The following is a 20,824-nucleotide window of genomic DNA, read 5'->3' on the forward strand; positions in this document are numbered from 1 at the left end:
ATAAGGTCCCTCAAGCCTGCGTTGCCATGGAGTAAGATGCCTGATCTGATCTTGGCCTCAGCTCTACTTTCATGTCCACTCTCCATAATTTTTGATGCTCCTGTGGTTCAATAATCTGTCCATCTCATGCTATTGCCTCCACAGCTCTCGAGTGGAGCATTCCAAAGATTTATAACCATCATGAGAACTTCCTCATCTATGTTTTAAAAGGAACTCCTTATTCTGAAGCTTTGGTCTGTAATTCTAAGTTTTGCCTTGAGGAGAAATGTTCTCAGCATTTGTCAAACCCTATCAGAATCTTGTAGTTTTCAATAACATTACCCTTCATTCTTCTGAGCTCCAATGAGTATAATCTCAACTAGCTCAGTCTTTCCTCACAGTACAACCTTTTCATCCCAGAAATCAACCTTTTGAACTTTCTCTGAAATAACCTGATAACACAGTATTCCCGGTGTGATCTCCAGTTTGTAGAAAGTTTCCTTCTTTTATATTCAGTCCTTTATAATAAAAGCCACGTTCCATTTACCTCCCCAATTACTAGCTATACCTGCATACTAACTTTATGAACCGTGTAGGAGGACATTTAGATCATTTCTGTCCATTTCAACGATATTCTGTTTTAATTTTCTTCTTAACAAAGTGAAAAACCTCACATTTCCACTTTAAGCTCCATCTTGAAAAATTTGCCCACTTGCTTAACTTTTCTATGATCCTTTGCAGACTCTGTGTCCTTCTGATGACTTGCTTTCCCTCTTTTTGTTATATCAACAACAAACTTCACTAAAATATTCTTGGTCAATAAAATTGTAAATAGTTGAGGCCTTAGCATTGTCCCTGTGACTTTTTGCAACTTGTCATCCTGAAAATTACCATCTTGACTCTGTTTTCTGCTAATCAGTCGGTCCTCTAGCCATGCTAACATGTTATCCACAATGCCGACAGCTCTGACATCATGCAATAGTCTTATATGTGGCATCTTATCAACCCTACTTATTAGAACTCTAATAACTTTGTCATAATTTCCCTTTCATAAAATTATTTGATTTTGATTGAATTATGATTTCCTATATAGCCGACTATTATCTCCCAAAATTTCTCCATCTACATTCTCCCACTACCGGTGTTTCCCTCTGCCTGTCTGTCCATTTGGCCTACTGTTAGACAAGGGGAAGAATTAAAAAATGATGACAAGATCTTGCTGTCAAGATAGGCAAGAACTTTTGCACTGGAAATTGAGGCTCAATCCTTCATCCTACACAGAAATATGATTGTATTTTAATAAGTTTGCAGTGACAGGAAGTTGATTCCTGGCCAGAGGGAAGTATTAAAACAACTAAAAATGCCAACTGAGATAGGGAATGTATTAAAAAAAAAACTTTACTTCAGTAAGCTGTTATTACCATCAGATACTATTAAAATACAGGTTAACTCAACAGTGCCAAAATCTGTTCTGCTTTTGTGTGAATGAGTTAAAATGGAGTTTTGAGGAACAATATACAGGAAGTTGAAAGATTCCTCAAAGATATTTGAAATCAAAGAATCAAGAGGGGCAAATAAAAAATCCTGAGAAAGTATGAGCAAATGTTTTTATTACTAAAATTTCAGAGTGCAACTAAAGCTATTGAGTATGGTGATAGGAAAACCTTCCAAAGCATTTACTGTGTCAAATCACGGTTGACATTTACTGTGTCAATTCACCAAACGGTGCCAAAATAAATTTTTAACTTAATGTTAAGCACGAAATACTATAATAGATGCTACATATAAACTATGCTGGCAAATCTAAATTCATAAATAAAATATGATTATGAAGAGGGCAGGGCAGTAGATATAGTCTATATGGACCTCAGTAAGGCTTTTGATAAGGTTCCACATGGTAGCTTCCATGGAAAGTTACATTGCATGGGATCCAGGGAGAGCTGGCTAATTGGATATACAATTGGTTTGATGGTAGGAAGCAGAGGATGATGGTGGAAAGTTGTTTTTCGAACTGGAGGCCTGTGACTAATGGTGTTCCCCAGGGATCTGTACTGGGCCCATTGGTATTCGTCATCTATATAAATGATTTGGATGAGAATATAGGATGGTTAGTAAGTTTTCAGTTAACACTGAAATAGGTGGTGCTGTTGACAGTGAAAATAGTTATCAGGCTTTAAAGAGGGATCTTGATCAGCTGGGTAAGTGGGCTGAGGAATGGCAAATAAGCATTTAATTCAGCTAAGTGTGAGGTGTTGCACTTTGGGAAGACAAATCTGGGTTGGACATTCACAATTAATGGTAGGGCCCTGGGGAGTGTTGTAGAACAGAGGGATCTGGGAGTACAAGTACATGGTTCCCTGAAAGTTGCATTGCAAGTAAACAGGGTAGTGAAGAAGGCTTTTGGTACACCGGCCTTCATCAGTTGGGGCATTGAGTATAGAAGTTGGGATGTTATATTGCAAGATGTTCAGGAGGACACATTTGGAACATTGTGTTCAGTTTTGGTTACCCTGCTATAGGAAAGATGGAAAGGTGCAGAGAAGATTTACGAGGATGTTGCCAGAACTGAGTTATGGAGAGAGGTTGAACAGGTTGGGATTGTTTTCATTGGAACATAGAAGATTGAGGGATGATCTTATAGAGATGTACAAAATCATGTGGGGCACAGATAGGGTCTTTCCCCAGGGATGGGGAATCAAGAACAAGAGGACATAGATTTGAGGTGAGAGGAGAGTGATTTAATAGGAAACTGAGGGGCAACTTTTTCACCCAGAGGGTGGTCTGTATGTGGAATGAGCTGCCAGAGGAACTGGTTGAGGCAGGTACATTAACAACATTTAAAAGGTAATTGGACAGGCACATGGATTGGAAAGGTTTAGAAGGATATGGGCCAAACGTGGGCAAATGGGACTTGCTTAGATGGGAATCATGGTCACCATGGACCAGTTGGGCTGAAGGGCCTGTTTCCATGCTCTATTATTTGTTATGACGCCCAGTGAAGGTATTTCATTTTGTTATGGAATATTTAAAAAGATACTGTAGCAGTTGCTACCGCGGAATAAAACAAGACTCTACTCGGAGGATTGTCGAACAGAACTGGTTTATTTTCCCGCCTTGCGCGGGCCCTTTAAGGGAGAATGTTCCCGCCCAAAACAACCGGCAATGACGTAAGTCCTACGTCATCAGGACTTTCCCGCGCGCGGGTTCTCCCCGTCGCTCGGAAAGACGAGGCCCGCCGCCATCTTGGGCCTCGTCGCTCCGACACCGCGCGACCCGACTGCCGAGCCGGTTCGCCCGACTAGACGTCGCGGCGTGGCAACCTCGACAGGCTGTTGCGGATCCAAATGGGCCGGTTTGAGGCGGTCCGCCGTGAAAACCTGTTCCCTGCCTCCAATGCCCAAAATAAAAGTGGATCCGTTATTCCGTATGACTCGGAACGGTCCCTCATATGGTCATTGCAATGGCGCCCGAGGTGTGCCCCTGCGAACGAAAACAAACTTACAGTCCCGTAGTTCCTTGGGCTGGCAGGATGGGGCTTGACCGTGCCGTGAGGTGGGAATCGGGGCCAAGGCGCCAAGCTTCTCGTGCAGTCTTTGTAGGACTGCTGGGGGTTGTTCCCCTTGGTCCCGAAGGGCAGGTATGAAATCCCCGGGGACAACTAGTGGCGCCCCGTATACAAGCTCAGCTGACGAAGTGCGGAGGTCTTCTTTGGGGGCAGTGCGTATGCCGAGCAGGACCCAAGGCAGCTCGTCAACCCAGTTAGGACCCTTCAGGCGAGCCATCAAGGCCGATTTCAGATGGCGGTGAAAACGTTCCACCAACCCGTTTGATTGAGGGTGGTAGGCCGTGGTGGTGTGCAGCTGCGTCCCGAGCAGGTTCGCTAATGCAGCCCAGAGACTGGAAGTGAATTGGGTGCCTCTGTCTGAAGTGATGTGGGCCGGAACGCCAAAACGTGAGACCCAAGTTGTGAGCAGCGCCCGGGCGCAGGAATCAGTTGTGATGTCAGTCAGGGAGGTTGCCTCAGGCCACCTCGTGAACCGGTCCACAATGGTAAGGAGGTACCGGGCTCCTCTTGAAACCGGCAGAGGGCCCACGAGGTCGACGTGTATATGGTCGAACCTCCTACGGGTAGGCTCGAACTGCTGTGGTGGGACCTTGGTGTGTCGCTGGATTTTTGACGTCTGGCAGTGCGGACAAGTCCTGGCCCACTCACTGACCTGTTTGCGCAGGCCATGCCAGACAAACTTGCTGGCGACCAGTCGGACAGTTGATCTGATGGACGGGTGCGCCAACCCATGTACCGAGTCAAAAACGCGTCTCCGCCAGGCTGCAGGGACTATAGGGCGGGGCTGACCAGTCACAACGTCGCAAAGTAGGGTCCGCTGACCTGGACCAACCAAGAAATCTCGGAGCTGCAGACCCGAGACTGCGGTTCTGTAGCTGGGCAGTTCGTCGTCGGCTTGCTGTGCGTCAGCTAGGGCCGTGTAGTCGACACCCAAGGATAGGTTGTGGATGGTTGGTCTGGAAAGTGCATCAGCAACGACATTATCCTTTCCGGAGACATGTTGAATGTCAGTTGTGAACTCGGAAATGTAGAATAAATGTCTCTGCTGACGAGCTGACCAGGGATCGGAGACTTTGGAGAAGGCAAAGGACAGAGGCTTATGATCGGTGAAAGCAGTGAAAGGCCTGCCTTCTAAAAAGTATCGGAAATGCCGGACCGCCAGATACAGTGCTAGAAGTTCCCGATCAAAAGCGCTGTACTTCAGTTCGGGCGGTCTAAGGTGCTTGCTGAAAAATGCCAAGGGTTGCCAGCGGCCTTCGAGTAGCTGTTCCAGTACTCCACCTACCGCGGTGTTGGATGCGGCTACCGTGAGGGCAGTCGGGACGTCAGTCCTGGGGTGTACCAGCATCGTGGCATCTGCCAGGGCGTTTTTGGCCTTAACGAAAGCAGCCGCAGCCTTGTCAGTCCAGGTGATGTCCTTGCCCTTACCAGCCAGCAGCGAGAACAGAGGGCGCATGATACGGGCTGCTGCAGGGATGAAACGATGGTAAAAGTTGACCATCCCAAGGAATTCCTGTAGGCCTTTGCCTGTGTCGGGGCGGGCAAAATGACGGATAGCATCCACCTTGGCGGGTAGGGGTGTTGCCCCGTCGCTGGTGATTTTGTGGCCGAGGAAATCGATAGAGTCAAGTCCAAATTGGCACTTGGATGGGTTGATCGTGAGGCCGAAATCGCGGAGGCGGGAATACAGCTGGCGGAGGTGGGAAAGGTGTTCCTGGCGGTTACGGCTGGCGATCAGTATGTCGTCCAAGTAAATGAACACGAAGTCCAGGTCTCGGCCTACCGCGTCCATCAGCCGCTGGAAGGTCTGCGCGGCGTTCTTAAGGCCGAACGGCATCCGAAGGAATTCGAACAGGCCGAATGGGGTGATAATGGCAGTTTTGGGGACGTCATCCGGATGGACCGGGATTTGGTGGTATCCCCTAACGAGGTCCACTTTGGAAAAGATGCGGGCCCCGTGTAAGTTCGCTGCGAAGTCCTGGATGTGAGGGATGGGATAGCGGTCCGGGGTGGTGGCGTCATTCAGCCTGCGGTAGTCGCCGCAGGGCCTCCACCCTCCGGTGGCTTTGGGGACCATGTGCAGGGGGGGAGGCCCAGGGGCTGTCTGACCTGCGAACAATCCCCAGCTCCTCCATGTGACGGAACTCTTCCTTTGCCAGGCGGAGCTTGTCTGGAGGTAATCGTCGTGCACGGGCTAGAAGGGGTGGCCCTGTGGTAATGATGTGGTGTCGTACCCCGTGTATGGGCCTAGAATTTGTAAACGAAGGTGCCAAAATCGATGGGAATTCGGCGAGGAGCTTGGCGAAATCGTCGCCAGAAAGGGAAATGGAGTCCAGGCGTGGGGCTGGTGGGCTGATTTCTCCCAGGGGATAGGTCCGGAGAGTGCTAGAGTGGACTAACCGCTTCCTTCGCAGGTCGACTAACAGGTTGTGGGCCCGAAGGAAATCAGCTCCTGGGAGTGGTCGGGCGACGGTGGCAAGGGTAAAGGTCCAGGTAAAACGGCTGCCGCCAAAGTGTAATTGAAGCGTACGGGTGCCAAAAGACCGTATCGTTGTACCGTTGGCGGCATTGAGTAGAGGACCTGGTGGCCTGTCACGAGTGTCGCGGCCTGTCGGGGGCAAAACACTGACCTCCGCTCCAGTATCAACGAGGAAACGCCGTCCAGATTTCTTGTCCTGAACGAAGAGGAGGCTCTGTCGGTGGCCAGCCGCCGTAGCCATCAGCGGCGGCTGGCCCTGGCGTTTCCCTGAAACTTGCAGGGTGGGCGGCATCGACGGGCCTCCGCACCCCACCTCTGATGGTAGAAGCACAGCTGGTCACCCGTGTCGTCGTCTGCGTTCCTGGGGCGTGGCTGCTCGGTTGCTGGGGCCGGGCGAGGTGGGCGTTGGGCTCGCGGCCTGGTGATTTGACTGACGGACGAACCGCTCTCGCGCTTGGCCCTCCACAGGACATCTGCCCGGGCGGCCACCTCACGGGGGTTGCTGAAGTCGGCGTCAGCTAACAACAAGTGGATGTCATCGGGGAGCTGTTCGAGGAAGGCCTGTTCGAACATCAGGCGTGGCTTGTGTCCCTCGGCCAATGCCAGCATCTCATTCATTAGGGCGGATGGGGATCTGTCCCCCAGGCCATCCAGATGAAGCAGGCGGGCGGCGCGCTCACGACGGGAGAGGCCGAAGGTCCGGATCAAAAGGTCTTTGAAAGCCGGGTACTTATCTTCCTCCGGAGGCGACTGGATGAAGTCTCCAACCTGGGCGGCTGTCTCCTGGTCCAGAGAGCTAACCACATGGTAGTACTTCGTGGAGTCGGAGGTGATCTGCCGAAGGTGGAATTGCGCTTCGGCCTGGTCAAACCAGACGCTGGGCCGAAGTGACCAAAAGGTGGGCAAGCTTGAGGGCCACTGCGTTGGCTGCTGCGCTGTCGTCCATTTCGCGGGTCCAAAAGCCGTTTGGACCGTCAGGGTCACCAATGTAGCGGTTGCTACCACGGAATAAAACAAGACTCTACTCGGAGGATTGCCGAACAGAACTGGTTTATTTTCCCGCCTTGCGCGGGCCCTTTAAGGGAGAATGTTCCCGACCAAAACAACCGGCAATGACGTAAGTCCTACGTCATCAGGACTTTCCCGCGCGCGGGTTCTCCCCGTCGCTCGGAAAGACGAGGCCCGCCGCCATCTTGGGCCTCGTCGCTCCGACGCCGCGCGACCCGACTGCCGAGCCGGTTCGCCCGACTAGACGGTGAGTCGCCACAATACACATAATTTATTAATTGCACAGGGAACAGAGATAAATGCTAATGTGAAGTATTAATTTGTTCTTAACTGATATCACAGAAACAAGAATAATATTAGCTTTGCACAAAAGCCACACTTCACTTAAAATGTAGAACACTTAAATTCAGGTTGATGCCCATTTCTTTCAGCAGTTAGATACAACTTGCATCTAAAAGATAATAATTTGTTACTTGTTCTTAATCTAATTGGTTTACCACTTATATACATAGTCTGTCTCAAATCTTCATCATGAATTTATTTGCATCACAATGAGTTAGATGAAACAATATTTAAAAAATGTAAACAAAACGTTTGAACAGATTGGATCTAGTAGCATCATACTGAAAAATGCTTTGTCCAGCAACACAGAGGATTAAGGAAAACAAACAATTAAGAGAGTGTTATTTTAAACAATGCTCCCACCTCTCCACTGTAATTATATGAATGAAACTATTTCAGTTTGTGGTCTCCTTTACAACAGTATTGTTCATAGTGCTACCTTTAATTAACAGGGAGACAACTGACATTGTGTAGCTACAGAACTTAATGTGCAAACTACAGCTATACAATGAGCTCAGGTGGAGAATGCAAACAATTTTATGGAGAGTGTTTCATTTCTGAATTCTATTTTTATTATCTATGCTTGGAATGGTGAAAAATAGTTTCTTATCTGCTTTGCATTCTGGATTTGCAACACCAAAGCAAATGTCCTTGAGTAAACAAATTTGAGACTTATCATAGATTCTGTTGCTGTTAAGATTATTAACATTTTTTTCTGTTAAGTCCAATACACTGAGCACTTTCGACAGTTAAATAAGCATTGTTCAACAAAATGCTACTTATGTTGCTCATTCTTACCTCCAGAAAGAATGATGGCAGCCACAAAGAGAGCCAGGTCACTGTCATCCAACTCTAATGCATTGAACTTCATGGCAAATTCAAACTTGGGCTCCATTATCTCATTAAAAGGCTTCCGCAAGCTTTTCAAAAATTCCCGAGTCATAAAACCATTTCCATAGGCCACCAGCAGCCCATCTTTGTTCATAATTGATGCCAACATGGCAAACATGGCCTCATAAACTCCATATTTTAATAGGGTCACTTGATCATTGAGGTCAAGGCTTACAAATTCAGGGATACTTTTTGCAAATTCCGTCAGTTCTCTTACTGTTTCCACTGATGTACACTGACAGCGATGAAAGATTCTAACTTCAGCTTCTTTGTTCTGGATGCCATTTACTGCTTGCTTTGATACTAAATTCTCTTCTGCTAGGCGTAATGTCTCCATGTCATGAATGACGAAAGGCTGAAAATATATTATTCAAGAATTAGTAAACATCATAACATTCTTCTGTGTCAAATTCCCAAACCAAAGAAAAATCATTTAAGTACTTTTTAGAGCAAATGTAGCAGTCATTGTTGAAGAATCCAGATAAGTATAAAAGCAGCCATAGTTCAATTAGATAGGTTGTATATCAGATATACAGATGTTCACAGCAGCACTGCCAGGTACTGAAAGGGATTTTTTATTTTAGATCAACTTGGCTTTATTTGAGGTAAATTTGTGCATTTATTAATCTTGGACATACTGAAAAAGGAAAAACTCATCGATAATGGATCAGTTTGTCCATACCATAAACACATCACTTAGAATGGCACTTACAGCAAAGGAAAGATGAACATACGAAAAGAAAGAAGAGGACCATCAGGTCCATCAAGTCAACTCAATGGTGATGGGTGATGTTAATTAACTTGTTTATGAAAACCAACCAACAAGGAAGAGGAGAACATGTAGGGTCATATTGGGAAAATAATAACCAGACAATAAAAGCAGTTTAAATTTTGTAGACCCATAATACCCAATGCTAATCGTGAACAAACCTCCTACACTGGAATGACAAAATATGTTATTAAAAAGCTGTCATTTTTTTCTGAATTAACATTTTAAAATATATTTTGAGCTGTTACACTCTCAATTCATTCCAAAATGTGATCAGAGGCCAGTCATTTATAATACTTTCCATGCTACTGAACTTTAAAGAACAAATCTACAAGGAACTACAAAGCTTTCATCACTCTGAGTATTGCACACCATTTCTCACCTCATTTTCTTTACATTGCAGACACAGCATAACAAGGTGATAGGCAAAAGAGAAGAAAGGTAGCTGGGAGGAGCAATAATATAAGAAGTTTTTGGAATATTAAGATGATGATAATTTCACTACACCATGTACCACAGCTATTTGCCCTTCCTTAATTTCACCTTTTCTTCATTTGTCTTCTATATCTTGCACAGATTTCTAGATCTGGTCCAGTAGTATAAGAAAGTATCATGTGGAATGTTTGATATCACATTGTAAATTTAGCTTTCTATAATTCAACAGAAATTGTCAAAAGGTCATCATGAGTTTAGTTGGAGATTCCCACGACCACAACCCCCCCACTTACTTGAGTGGTTACCACAAATGATATCAGCAACAAAATGCCACAGTTTTAATATCATTAGGCAGAAATCCAGAGAATGTCTTCTCAGAATTGTTGGGCATTACCTGAAAAGGTGGGGTGGAAACTAATTCCATAAGTAACTTTAGAAGGGAGTAGGACAGGTTCTTGAGGATGAGGAACCTAGTAGATAATGGACAAAAAGGATGCAGGACTAAGGACCACCACACTTAAACAGCCAGTATAGATATAATGAACCAAATGGCTCCTCCTATGGGATAAGTTCTTAAAGTCTATGATTAACTGCAATTGACAATTTATGCGAAATGAAATTCAAAACTAAAAAGCAAGGTATTGCCCATTGGAAGAAATGGGTAAAATGACAGGATAGAAAGTGAGCACCATGGTTATATTAATGAGCCAAATTTTTCACATTATTTCTCGGTTAGAGAAGAATAATCACAATGACTTACCGGGACGTTAGCTTTTCCTGTCAAAATAGCTCTGGCTTTGGTCTTATTCATGTTAAAATTCTTTAGGTAAGCCTCATACATATGTTTGGCAAGAGATACAAGATCAGCCATCTGTGAATTCTGTACATCTTGCTCTAGTGTTAGGATCTCTGCTTTTAATTTCTCCTTTTCAGATTGTGGCATTCGACCAAAACGAATAGCTGTGCAGGTAGGAAAAGAAATAACTTCAACCGCCCTTCCATCATTCATGCAGGTACTATTCTCCTTCATTACCCCTTTCAGCTGATGGTGTCACTTGTCATTATTTTGGTTATTCTCCCTCATTTCTGCTTTTTGTTTGTGTTGTTATTCCTACCACCACCACACCCTTTTCCCTTTCAGTGCACGCTGCCAAATTTTCCCCACTTCCTCCTCTCTAGTTCATATTGCTGATACTTATGGCCATTCACTTTGCCACACTCTCTCCCTTACTCAGCCCCGTTCCAGATGATTCATCCTTCCTCAAATCCAGATCCACACTACTCCCAACCCTTCTCCATCATAGTTCCTCATCTCCCTTTTTCCTCTCCATTGTTCCAAGGCTCTTGCACCACCCCCATCACCATTCCTTGGCTTCTGGCAAGTTCTGGCAACAGCAGCAGCCAGTTCCAAGGCTGATAATCTTCTACACAGGCAGATACACAATACCCAGAAAATGCAACAATGGATTAGAAATTAGTTCAAGGAAAGGGACAAATTTCTAAGATGCAGGCAATAAAGGATAAACGTATCACATCATAATAACATGGATCACTAAAGATCTTTTTTTTAAAATCTGGATGCTTACTGGCATCACACTGGAATTTAGACAATATATGTTATCTGATTAAGGACAATAGGATTAGACATATTCGGGGAAAAAGTTAACAGTGAATGTAAATTAGTGTGAAATGTAGAAAGTATAAATATGTAATACTTTTATTTGCTAAGTTAATGGACTCTTTCTACAATGTAACTGAAATAAATTTAAGCACCATCTTGCGTCTAAAATAAGTCTTGTGAATTATTTTATTTGTAAGTTTCTCACCATACATGTACTTTTAAATTTGTGTATGTCACATTTAGAGATGAGGTATTGCTTAACTGATGGAAAGGTATGAAACATGGGAAATGAGAAAATGACTGGGTTGTGCATAGGTTTGTGGTTGTAAATGGTAAAACAACAATTGCAATAAAGTAAGGGAGGAGCAGTCTTCAAAAATCTGGTGGCAATCAATGCAGAACAAATATGGATATGAGATGTGAAAACAAAATGGGGTGTTTGGGTAGATATTAAGAAAAGATGAGAGGTAAATGTAGGGGGAAAAGAGTAAAGAAGGAAAGACACATTTATAAACAGAAGCAGGATTAAAAAAATAACCAGGAATTGGAATGATAAACAGAAACACAAGGTATGGCAAGTAAAAATAATGGAGCACTGCAATAAAACATAGACCAATACTCAAATAAAACATTAAACATTTATATTAGAGAGTCCAACCAAAGCCATAGATGTGGTGAAATGAAAAATGTCAGTAACTTGAAAAATAACTTAGTTCTTTCTCTCTAGGGATACTGCTTGACTTGCTGAGTACTTTAAGCATTTTCTGTTTTATTACAGAACAAGGTCAACTATTCCTAGATATGTAAAAACAGGGAGAGTAATATCTTTGCAGTTGTATTGTGAAGGATCGTGGCTGTCACATGACAGCACTGCCCCTACCTGGTCAGAAGACACACCACTGTCAATCAAGGTTTGGCTCCACCCCACCCATCAGTGAACACCTGACCATTGGTCCCTTTAAGCACCTTTTGTACTTGGCCTCAGGCCATTGGCCTGTTTGAACTACCTGGGTTGGACCCCCAAGCCCTCCAGCACGATAAAGAGTGCCACATGTGCTTGGTTCTGTTTCTTTTGTCTCTGAGGGATGCCTTGTTGGTAAGCTGTGCACTGTTTAATAGGATTAGGAGCATCTGCTTCATTCCAGGCCGAGAAACCGTAGAACGGCGCTGGAGAAATTAGTTAGTATCCCTGATAGCATAGAGCTGTGCCTGCACTGAGTCAAGGCTGGTGGGTGTCGTATTGTTTTTCCTTGATTGTATGTACCCAGTTCATTGTGTGTGTGTGTATTTTATCCCTGTTGCCATTCTCCCACACTCGCTATCACCGGTGCATGTGTGTGTGCTTCCCCCACTACCTTTTCCCCGCGTTTGTCTTTGTAAATAAAATCCTTTCCTGCCAGACTGTGTTCAGAGTCCTTTACTTTTGAGACCCTCCAAATCTGTCTTCTCACTCACAACAGCAGTGCATGGCCTGTCACATGGATCATTAATTGCCTGGGTAGTTAGTCAAGACAAAGACCTTTCTATCATATCAGCCACATTTGAATGCCATGGTCATGCTCATAAGTTAACAGAAAAACTAATAGAATGCAGATATGGGGGTGAGGAGGTGGAGAGGTTGGTGGTAAGAGAAGGGACCGATTCTCACAACTGTAAAATAAGCTGGAAGGACCTGCCCTTGTGCTCGTGTTCCCATGTATTTAGGCCACCGAACAGCTGTGTACAATTAATTTAGTGACTGACATGTGGGTTCAAAACTCCTGAAATAAAGAATATAAACAGAGACAGTTAAGAAGATAGGACCTGGGGATCAATAGAGAAAGAGAGAAGGCAGAGGAGGGGAGAAGTCAGACTGAACTATTCTTGAGAATTAACCTTAGAAGGGAGTCCAAAGTTGTCAAATGACTCCTCAGCCTTCTTCCAACAGCCAGGATTGCAGGAAGGTAACTGGATGGTGTGATTTATAGATTTTTTTTCTCTACCTTAAAGAGATTCACTCTAACTTATAATTAAGAGCAAAGGGTATAATCAAAATCAGATTAACACCTGGACTAAATTCTAATTAAAAATTTATAAATAGCCAAATGAAAAAAAATGAATAAACTAAATTATGAAAGAAATGACAGAGCAGGTAATGTACTCCAGCCATTGCATGTGGGAGCCACCCCTTTGTTCTTCTTTATTATTATATAAAATTATGAGAGGCTTTGATTGGTGAGATAGTCAGAATCTTTTTCCTAGGACAGAACTGTCAAATACTAGAGGGCTTAGGTTTATGGTGAGGGGGGGGAAAAGGTTAAAGAAGATTTGTGAAGCAAGTTTTTTTTATACAGAGAGTGGTAGGTGCCTGGAAGGTGCTACCAGGGGAGATGGTAGAAGCAGATATGACAGCAATGTTTAAGAAGCATTTAGGCAGACACATGAACAGGCAGGGAACAGAGGGACGCAGACCATGTGCAGGCAGATTAGTGAGACTGGCATCGTGGTTGGCCAAGGGCCTGTTCCTGTAATGTTCTATGTTTTATGACTGCAGCACTGGGATAAAGGGAGCCATTCAAGTTCAGGAAATAAAAAGGAATGCTGTTAAGGTAGGGAACAGTATAGTTGGGAGAATAGATAGTGTTCTGCAACCACAAGAATAAGTCTTGAAGGCTGTGCTGCTTATCTTTTTTCCAGGGTTAAGAACATCACCTTGTGATTGAAGTGGAGCTTGGACTGGGAGGGAACAGATCCAGTTGTCTTAGTCCATGCCGAAAACATAGGTAAAATTAAGAAAGAAGTTTTGGTGGGGAAGTATGAGCAGCTAGAGTTTAAATTAAAAAAGTAGAGCCAGAAAGGCCAAAAAGCCAGAAAGGATTACTAAATCACTGGTTTATAAGAAATAAAAGAAACATCTATTTGGCAAGTATAATTAATGGTACACCTGCATATAAACTAAATATATCACTGTGAAAATATTAACCGGCAACAATTGCATCTCCTACCCTTTCAATTCTAACTGAAGTACTTAGAAAATCTTACACAACTTTTACTTTTAAATAAGGGTTATAGATCTCGTATTCATACGTACTATGTTACCTTGGTGAAAAAATCCAAGGCCAATGGGCTGAGTAATGGAAAAGCAAAATAAATAAAGTGAGACATATTACTCTATCATAGCCCACAGATTCCAATCAGTCTCATAGTCAGACCTCATTGTCAGGCACTCATTCGCTTGGCTGAACTTGCCCTCAACATTGAACAACTTCTCATTCAGTTCCACTCACTTTTTCCAGATTAAAAGTGTAGCTTTAGGCATTAGCATGGGCCCAAGCTACATTTATATTTTTGTGGGATATGTGGAACAGTCTTTGTTTCAGTCCTACTCAGGCCCATTCCCTCCACTCTTTTTCCAGTACATTGATGACTGCATTGCAGCTGCTTCCTGCACTCGTGCAGAACTCAAACATGTCACCATCTTTTCTGCCAATTTCCACATTGCTCTCACCTTCACATAGTCAATTTCTGACTCTTGTCTTCCCCTTCTCTCCATCATCTCTGGAGATAGACTAGCCACAAACATCCATTACAAGCCCATTTATCAACATCTATCTTGCCTCTACTTCTCCACCCCCCCCCCCCCACCTCCTGTAGGAATCCATTCTCCCACTTTCTTTCATCTCCATCATTTTTGCTCCTACAATTTACTTATTTGGACTCACCCTAACAAAGATATTGTTCTACCCATCCCCCCATCCACCTTCTCTGCAACTTGTTTTCTTTCCTTCCCAGTTCTGATGAAGGGCCTTGGACCTGAAACATTAACTGTTTCTCTTTGCTGCCTGGCCTGCTGAATGTTCCCAGTATGTTCTGTTTTTACTTCATAATTTCCAGCATTTGCAGTTAATTTTGATTTTCATAAGAAGGTCAAACCTACTGGACAACACTATGCAAACTAGTAGCAGAATAACCATGTACAAACACTGAGGTTTGTAATCATACTGGATTTAAAATTATTGGAGATTTTTTCCTCTTGAGAATTGCAGTCCTATACAGTATTAAGAACTGAATTAATGTATATGAGTGGCATAGTCACACTCTTTTGTCCCAGTATAGGGAGTCTAAACTAGAGAGCATAAATTTAAGGTGAGCGGGGGGAAAATTTAAAGGGGACGTGAGGGGCAACTTTTTCACACAGAGGATGGTGGGTATGCAGAACGAGCTGCCCGAGGAAGCAGTTTAAAAGGCATTTCGATAGGTATATGAATAAGAAGGATTAAAGAGGTATGGACCAAAGGGCCTGCTTCCGTGCTGTAAACTCTATGACTACTAAATTGCTATACGGGCCATCCCCGAGTACTGAATGGGTTTAGTTTTTACAGACGTCCATAAGTCAATTTTGTCCACAAATTGGTAAATACGCAAAATCACTCAATGTGGTAACCGTACCTCCACAATATTGTAATGAATAGCATCAAAAGCACCCAAGACCAATAAAAAACAACAGTGGAAAGAGAGAGGAAACTAGTTCTGCTGTTCATAGGAACGAAAGTATGTACGTACATCAGACCTTTGAATTTAATAATATTATGGGAGCTTGTTCGTATGTAGAGGTATCCATATGTCAGGTATTCTTAACCCAAGGACAGCCTGTAGGTCTTTCAATATAATTTAGATCTACAGTGAAGCTCTGACCTTTCAAAAATGATTTTTACGTTACCAATCAGATCAAAACTACAGTGCTTTTTGTGGGACAGTGATGAATGCAAATTGACTACCTCAAATCATATATTACAACAGTGACTATACTTTGGAAATACTTTGTTGGCTGTAAAGAATCTGGGGAAGTCAAGAAAGAAACCCTATCAAAAAAAAAGCTACTTTCTTGCTTTACAAATGCATGGGAGCTAAGACAAGGTGACAGGATGACACAAGTACATCTACCCTTAGATTTGTGCAGAGAGAAATGAAGACTTCAATGGGCATGCTGAAGAAGGTGACTGTTAGGTATATATAACCAAGTCAGTAATGCACTGGGAAGCCTGCCAGAAAGGCCACATCCAATTGTATGGAAACGGAAGAGTTGAGCTTTGCCCTTGGAATCCATTCATTCCGATATGAAATATATGATTACCTCCACTAAATGACCCATGGAACCCACAAGGATACAAAATCTAATAACTTCCATCAAATGTTTGTGTACTGCAGAGGAAGCCTGGCAAGCTGAGAATGCTGCCTTGATGAGTATTCAGATTGGTTTCTGGAATATCACAGAAGTCTATCAATCTGTTCTCCAACAAACTAAGACCATTGGGTATCATCTTAGGAAAGTGGCAGTGCTTCATGAAATACAAATCCATCCTTTCACAGGATGTCTGCACTACTGTTTCATAATTCCCAGCTCGTGAAAAGATCTGGGCCCCCAAGCAACAGAAAGGAGATGGAGGTCATGCATGCACACACACAAAGACACATACATATTTATTTTTCCACTCTCTCTGCCTACTTGTGTCCTTTCTTTAAACTCTCTATCATCCCTACCTCTCTCCCCTGGGAGTCTTGCTACCCACCAGAGCAAGTAAGAAGGCCTTCACCCACTCGTTCATTCTCCCCCAACTCCTCCACACCCCAATCACTTTCTTTCCCCCACCTTCTGGATTCTTGTTGGCAAAGAGATTGCAAGAGCTTGAGATGGGTAACGGTCCTGCAATTGTGAACATCAGCTACCAAGGAAGCAGGAGTTGAAAAGAGGGACCTGATAGTGTTGGAGGTGCGGTGGTGTCAATGGTCCCTTGACAGTGGGTGGGTGGTGGTTGGTGGGGGGTGTGGTACAGTGTTTGAGAAAATGATAGGTCAAGTATGGCCTGTGCATTGTCAACCCATTAACTTGTATTGCAATCTCACTTGCGGTCACAACCCATGGTTCGAAGTAGGCTGCTCACTCTTATCCACTTGCATTCTTAACTTCATGATTACTATTAGGTTGTCCTAACCCTTGACCAACATACAGAACCTTATACTGCAGCAAAATTCTATACCTTTAAGACTCCCATTCTGGCCAAATGCTAGCCAGTAATGTAAAACTTGCCAAAAACAACTTGAAGACCCAATTTTTCAACCAAAATGTATTAGTTGAGCTTGTGGCTTGAATTTGGGGGGGTGCGGTGGTGAAAGAGCAGAAACTAGAATCAGAAAGGAACAGCGAAATAGGACGTTACTGGGACTGCCATTATGTTGAGAGATTGGGGAAGAACCAGGAACAAGCTTGTGAGCAAGGTAAGCTGGGAAGAAACAGCTTTGTGTTTGGGATGTGGAAAATTAAGAACAAAGAGCATTGCACTTGAGGAGGAAGAACCAGGGAGCACTGACCTTGTGTATGGCTATGTAGGAGGAATAGGGAGCAAAGGTAATGTGCTGGGGGAAAATGGAAAAAAACTAGCAACGTGCTTGGAAGGGGTTACAGAGTCAGCATTATACAGCATGGAAACAGGCCTTTCGGCCCAACTCGTCCATGCCGACCCAGTTGTCTCCCTGAGCTAGTCCCATTTGCCTACTTTTGGCCCATATCACTCTAAACCTTTCCTATCCATGTAGTTGTCTAAATGTCTTTTAAACATTGTAATTGTAACTGCCTCTATAGTTTTCTCTGGCAGCTCGTTCCATATACCCATTACCCTCTGTATGGAAATGTGACCTCTCAGATTCCCTTTTAGATCTTTCAATCTCACCTTAAACCTATGCCCTCTAGTTTTAGGCTCCCCTACCCTGAGAAAAAGACTGTGACCACTCACCTTATCTATGACCCTCATGATTTTATATACCTTTTTGTAAGGTCACCCCTCGGCCTCCTACTCTTCAGGGGAAAAACTCACAGCTTATCTGGTCCTCAAGGCCTCCAGTCTCAGTAACATCCTCATGAATCTTTTCTGCACTCTTTCCAGCTTAGTGGCATTCTTCTGATAGCTGGGCAACCAGAACCATACACAATACTCCAAGTGTGGTCTCACCAACAATTTGCACAGTTGTAACATGGTGTCCTAACACCTGTACTCAATGCCCTGACCAATGAAGGCAAACATGCCAAATGCCTTCTTCACCACCCTGTCTACCTGTGTCTCCAATTTCAAGGAACTATATACTTGTATTCCTTGGCCTCTCTGTTGTACAACACTCTCCAGGGCCCTACCATTTACCATGCATGTCCTGCCCTGGTTTAGCTTACCAAAGTGCCACACTTCCCCAATTGATCTAAATCTCATTGTAATTTTAGATAATCATCTTCACTCTCTACGATACCACCAATTTTAGTGTCATCTGCAAACTTACTAACCATGCCAACTATATTCTCATCCAAATTGTTAATATGACAAGCAACAGCAGACCCAGCACCAATCCCTGTGACATACCACTGGCACAGGTATCTAATCTGAAAAAATAACCCTCCACTACCACCCTCTGACTCCTTCCACCAAGCCAATTTTGTATCCGATTGGCTAGTTCACCCTAGATTTCATGTGATCTAATCTTCCGGACTAGCCTACCATGCAGGACCTTGTCAAAGGCCTTGCTAAAGTCCATGTGTACAACATCCAGTGTCCCGCCCTTGTGAATCGTCTTTGTCACCTCTTCACAAAACTCAATCAAACTTGTGAGGCACAATTTCAATACACGAAGATTTCCCATGGTTGGGTGGGGAAATCGTGGAGGACTGAAATTGTGCATAGAGGGGATTAAAGAGGGCTGGGATTGTGCTTTGGAGAAAGCAGACATGGGAAGTCAAACATTTTTTTTAAAATCAGGGATGATTTGCAGGGTCAAGGGGCCTCAGATCAAAGTGATGAGGGGGGGTGACAGGTTGTGTAGCTGGCTGGAGATCTCGAGGTCATTGGGCAGGTTTCCCTGTGGATCATTTGCAACTTACCTATGCTAAGGGATAATTTACAGCAGCTAGTTAATGTATCGGCCTGTCTTTGGAATAGGAGGAGGAAAACTGGAGCTCGTAGCATAAACCCACACAGTCATGGGGAGTATGTGCAAACTCCACACAGACAGTACCCAAGGTCAAGATCAAACCCAGGTCCCTGGAGCTGTGAGGCAGCAGTACCAAGATTCCAGAGTGGAATTTGAAATCAGTGAGCCACAACTGACGTTTTTGACAATCTATAGTTTATGGAGAGGGGAAAATGAAGCCAGTAAGGAAAGCAGTGCAGCATCAAACCTGGAGGCAAAAACACATAAAACTTCTTGGACAGCACAACAGTTAATATGTGAGCTTAGAAAAGCAGTGGTGCAGAAGTGAAAGTGGGCAATTATCAGCCTGGATCTAAACCTCTGTTCAGATTCAATCCAAGCTTATGAACTATTGGGTTCCATCCAAGTCAGTGGTTAGGGAGCAGGACAGAATTTGTGAAAAAGGAACAACCATGGCAGAAGGGTTTTAAATGATGTGAAACCAAAATACTACAAATGCTGGAAACCTAAAGTACATCAGAAAATGCTGGAAATATTCAGGTCAGGAGGAAGCAAAAGAGCTAATATTTCAGTTAATTGACTTTTTATCAGAACTGAAAAACAGGGTTTTAAGATGCAAAGAATCTGGAAGCTGGGGCAGAGATTTAGCAAATTTCTGTTCTGGATAGAGGGAAGGCAGGATCAAATGACAGGAGGTGTGAAATAGCGTGGTGAAGGCATTAGTTCATAACAAAAGGCAGGTTGTTGGAGGTATAAGCAGAATAATACAAATAATTATCTAAAATTACCAGAAGGGGTTTAAAAAAAAACATGAATACTGGAAATGTAAGAAGCAAAGCCTGGATTGGCTGATTATCTAAAATTGTTCCTCTCCTTAATGAGTCTGAAAGACATGTTGTCTGAAGGAAGTGTTGTTCCTGGAGCTTATGCTGGGCTTCAGTGGAATAGGGCAAGACGCTGAAAACAGAGAGCTCAAGAGCACCAGTGAGATAGAGATAGAGAAATAGAGATGGGGATGTTGGACTTTGGAATGAAATCCAGGAGATCAGGTGGAAGGAAGTGTAGTTAAGTAGCTGTGGAAGTTCAGGGTCACCTTGCAGACCGAATGGAGGCCTTATGCAAAGCAGTTATCCAGTCTGTGTTTGACTTTCTCAGTGCAGAGGAGATCACTTTGTGGCCAATGAATGTAGTGCACTAAATTGTAAGAAAGTAAATTAGAACTTTACCTGGAAAGAGAGCTTGGTGCTTTGAAGGGTGGTTAGGGAGGATGCAAAAGGGAGAGCGTGGCATCTTCTTTTGTTTGAACAGAAAATTCCTGTTGGGAAGGGGAGTGAGTATTAGAGGAGATGGAAGAGTGAGCCAGAGCATCACGAAGGGAGCTGTCCCTTCAGAATGCTTAAAGGGAAAGGGAAGAAACATCTGGTGGTGTGAGATGTAGTGGATACCATGGTGGATGGTTTGTTGAGTGAAGAGGCTGGTAGGATGGAAGGCAAGAACAAGGAGAATTATACTATTTCAGTTCATTAGAAGAGGGTGTTAGGGTATAATTGTGGGAAATGGAATAGATGCAGTTGAAACACATGTCATCTATCAGGAGAGAGGACCAATGACTGAGGAAAAGGAAAGATATAACAAAAGCACTGGTGTGGAAGACAGTGCTGATCGAATAGATGGAACAGAGATGGGGAAGATGCGCTTTGGAATTAGTTGCAGGAGGAAGGGTGAGGGGAAGTGTAGTTAAGTAGCTGTGGAAGACCATGGCATTGTAGTGGACACTGGTTGCTA

At 43.8% G+C, this 20,824-nt stretch overlaps 1 protein-coding gene across 4 annotated transcripts in view; it reads right to left on the reverse strand.

Annotated features, from left to right (window-relative positions):
- The window catches only part of LOC127578143 (peroxisome proliferator-activated receptor alpha-like), a 60,475-nt gene that overhangs the window by 7,772 nt on the left and 31,879 nt on the right, over positions 1–20,824 (reverse strand). For all 4 annotated transcript variants that reach the window (XM_052029751.1, XM_052029752.1, XM_052029755.1 and 1 more), the window contains 2 exons: positions 10,229–10,428; positions 8,172–8,619 (listed from right to left, as the gene is read on the reverse strand). In XM_052029751.1, the coding sequence (XP_051885711.1) occupies positions 8,172–8,619; positions 10,229–10,428 (648 nt within the window). The remainder of the gene's footprint in view (positions 1–8,171; positions 8,620–10,228; positions 10,429–20,824) is intronic.

This window comes from Pristis pectinata, chromosome 15 (assembly GCF_009764475.1).
Source record: "Pristis pectinata isolate sPriPec2 chromosome 15, sPriPec2.1.pri, whole genome shotgun sequence".
In the NCBI taxonomy this organism is placed as follows: domain Eukaryota; kingdom Metazoa; phylum Chordata; class Chondrichthyes; order Rhinopristiformes; family Pristidae; genus Pristis; species Pristis pectinata.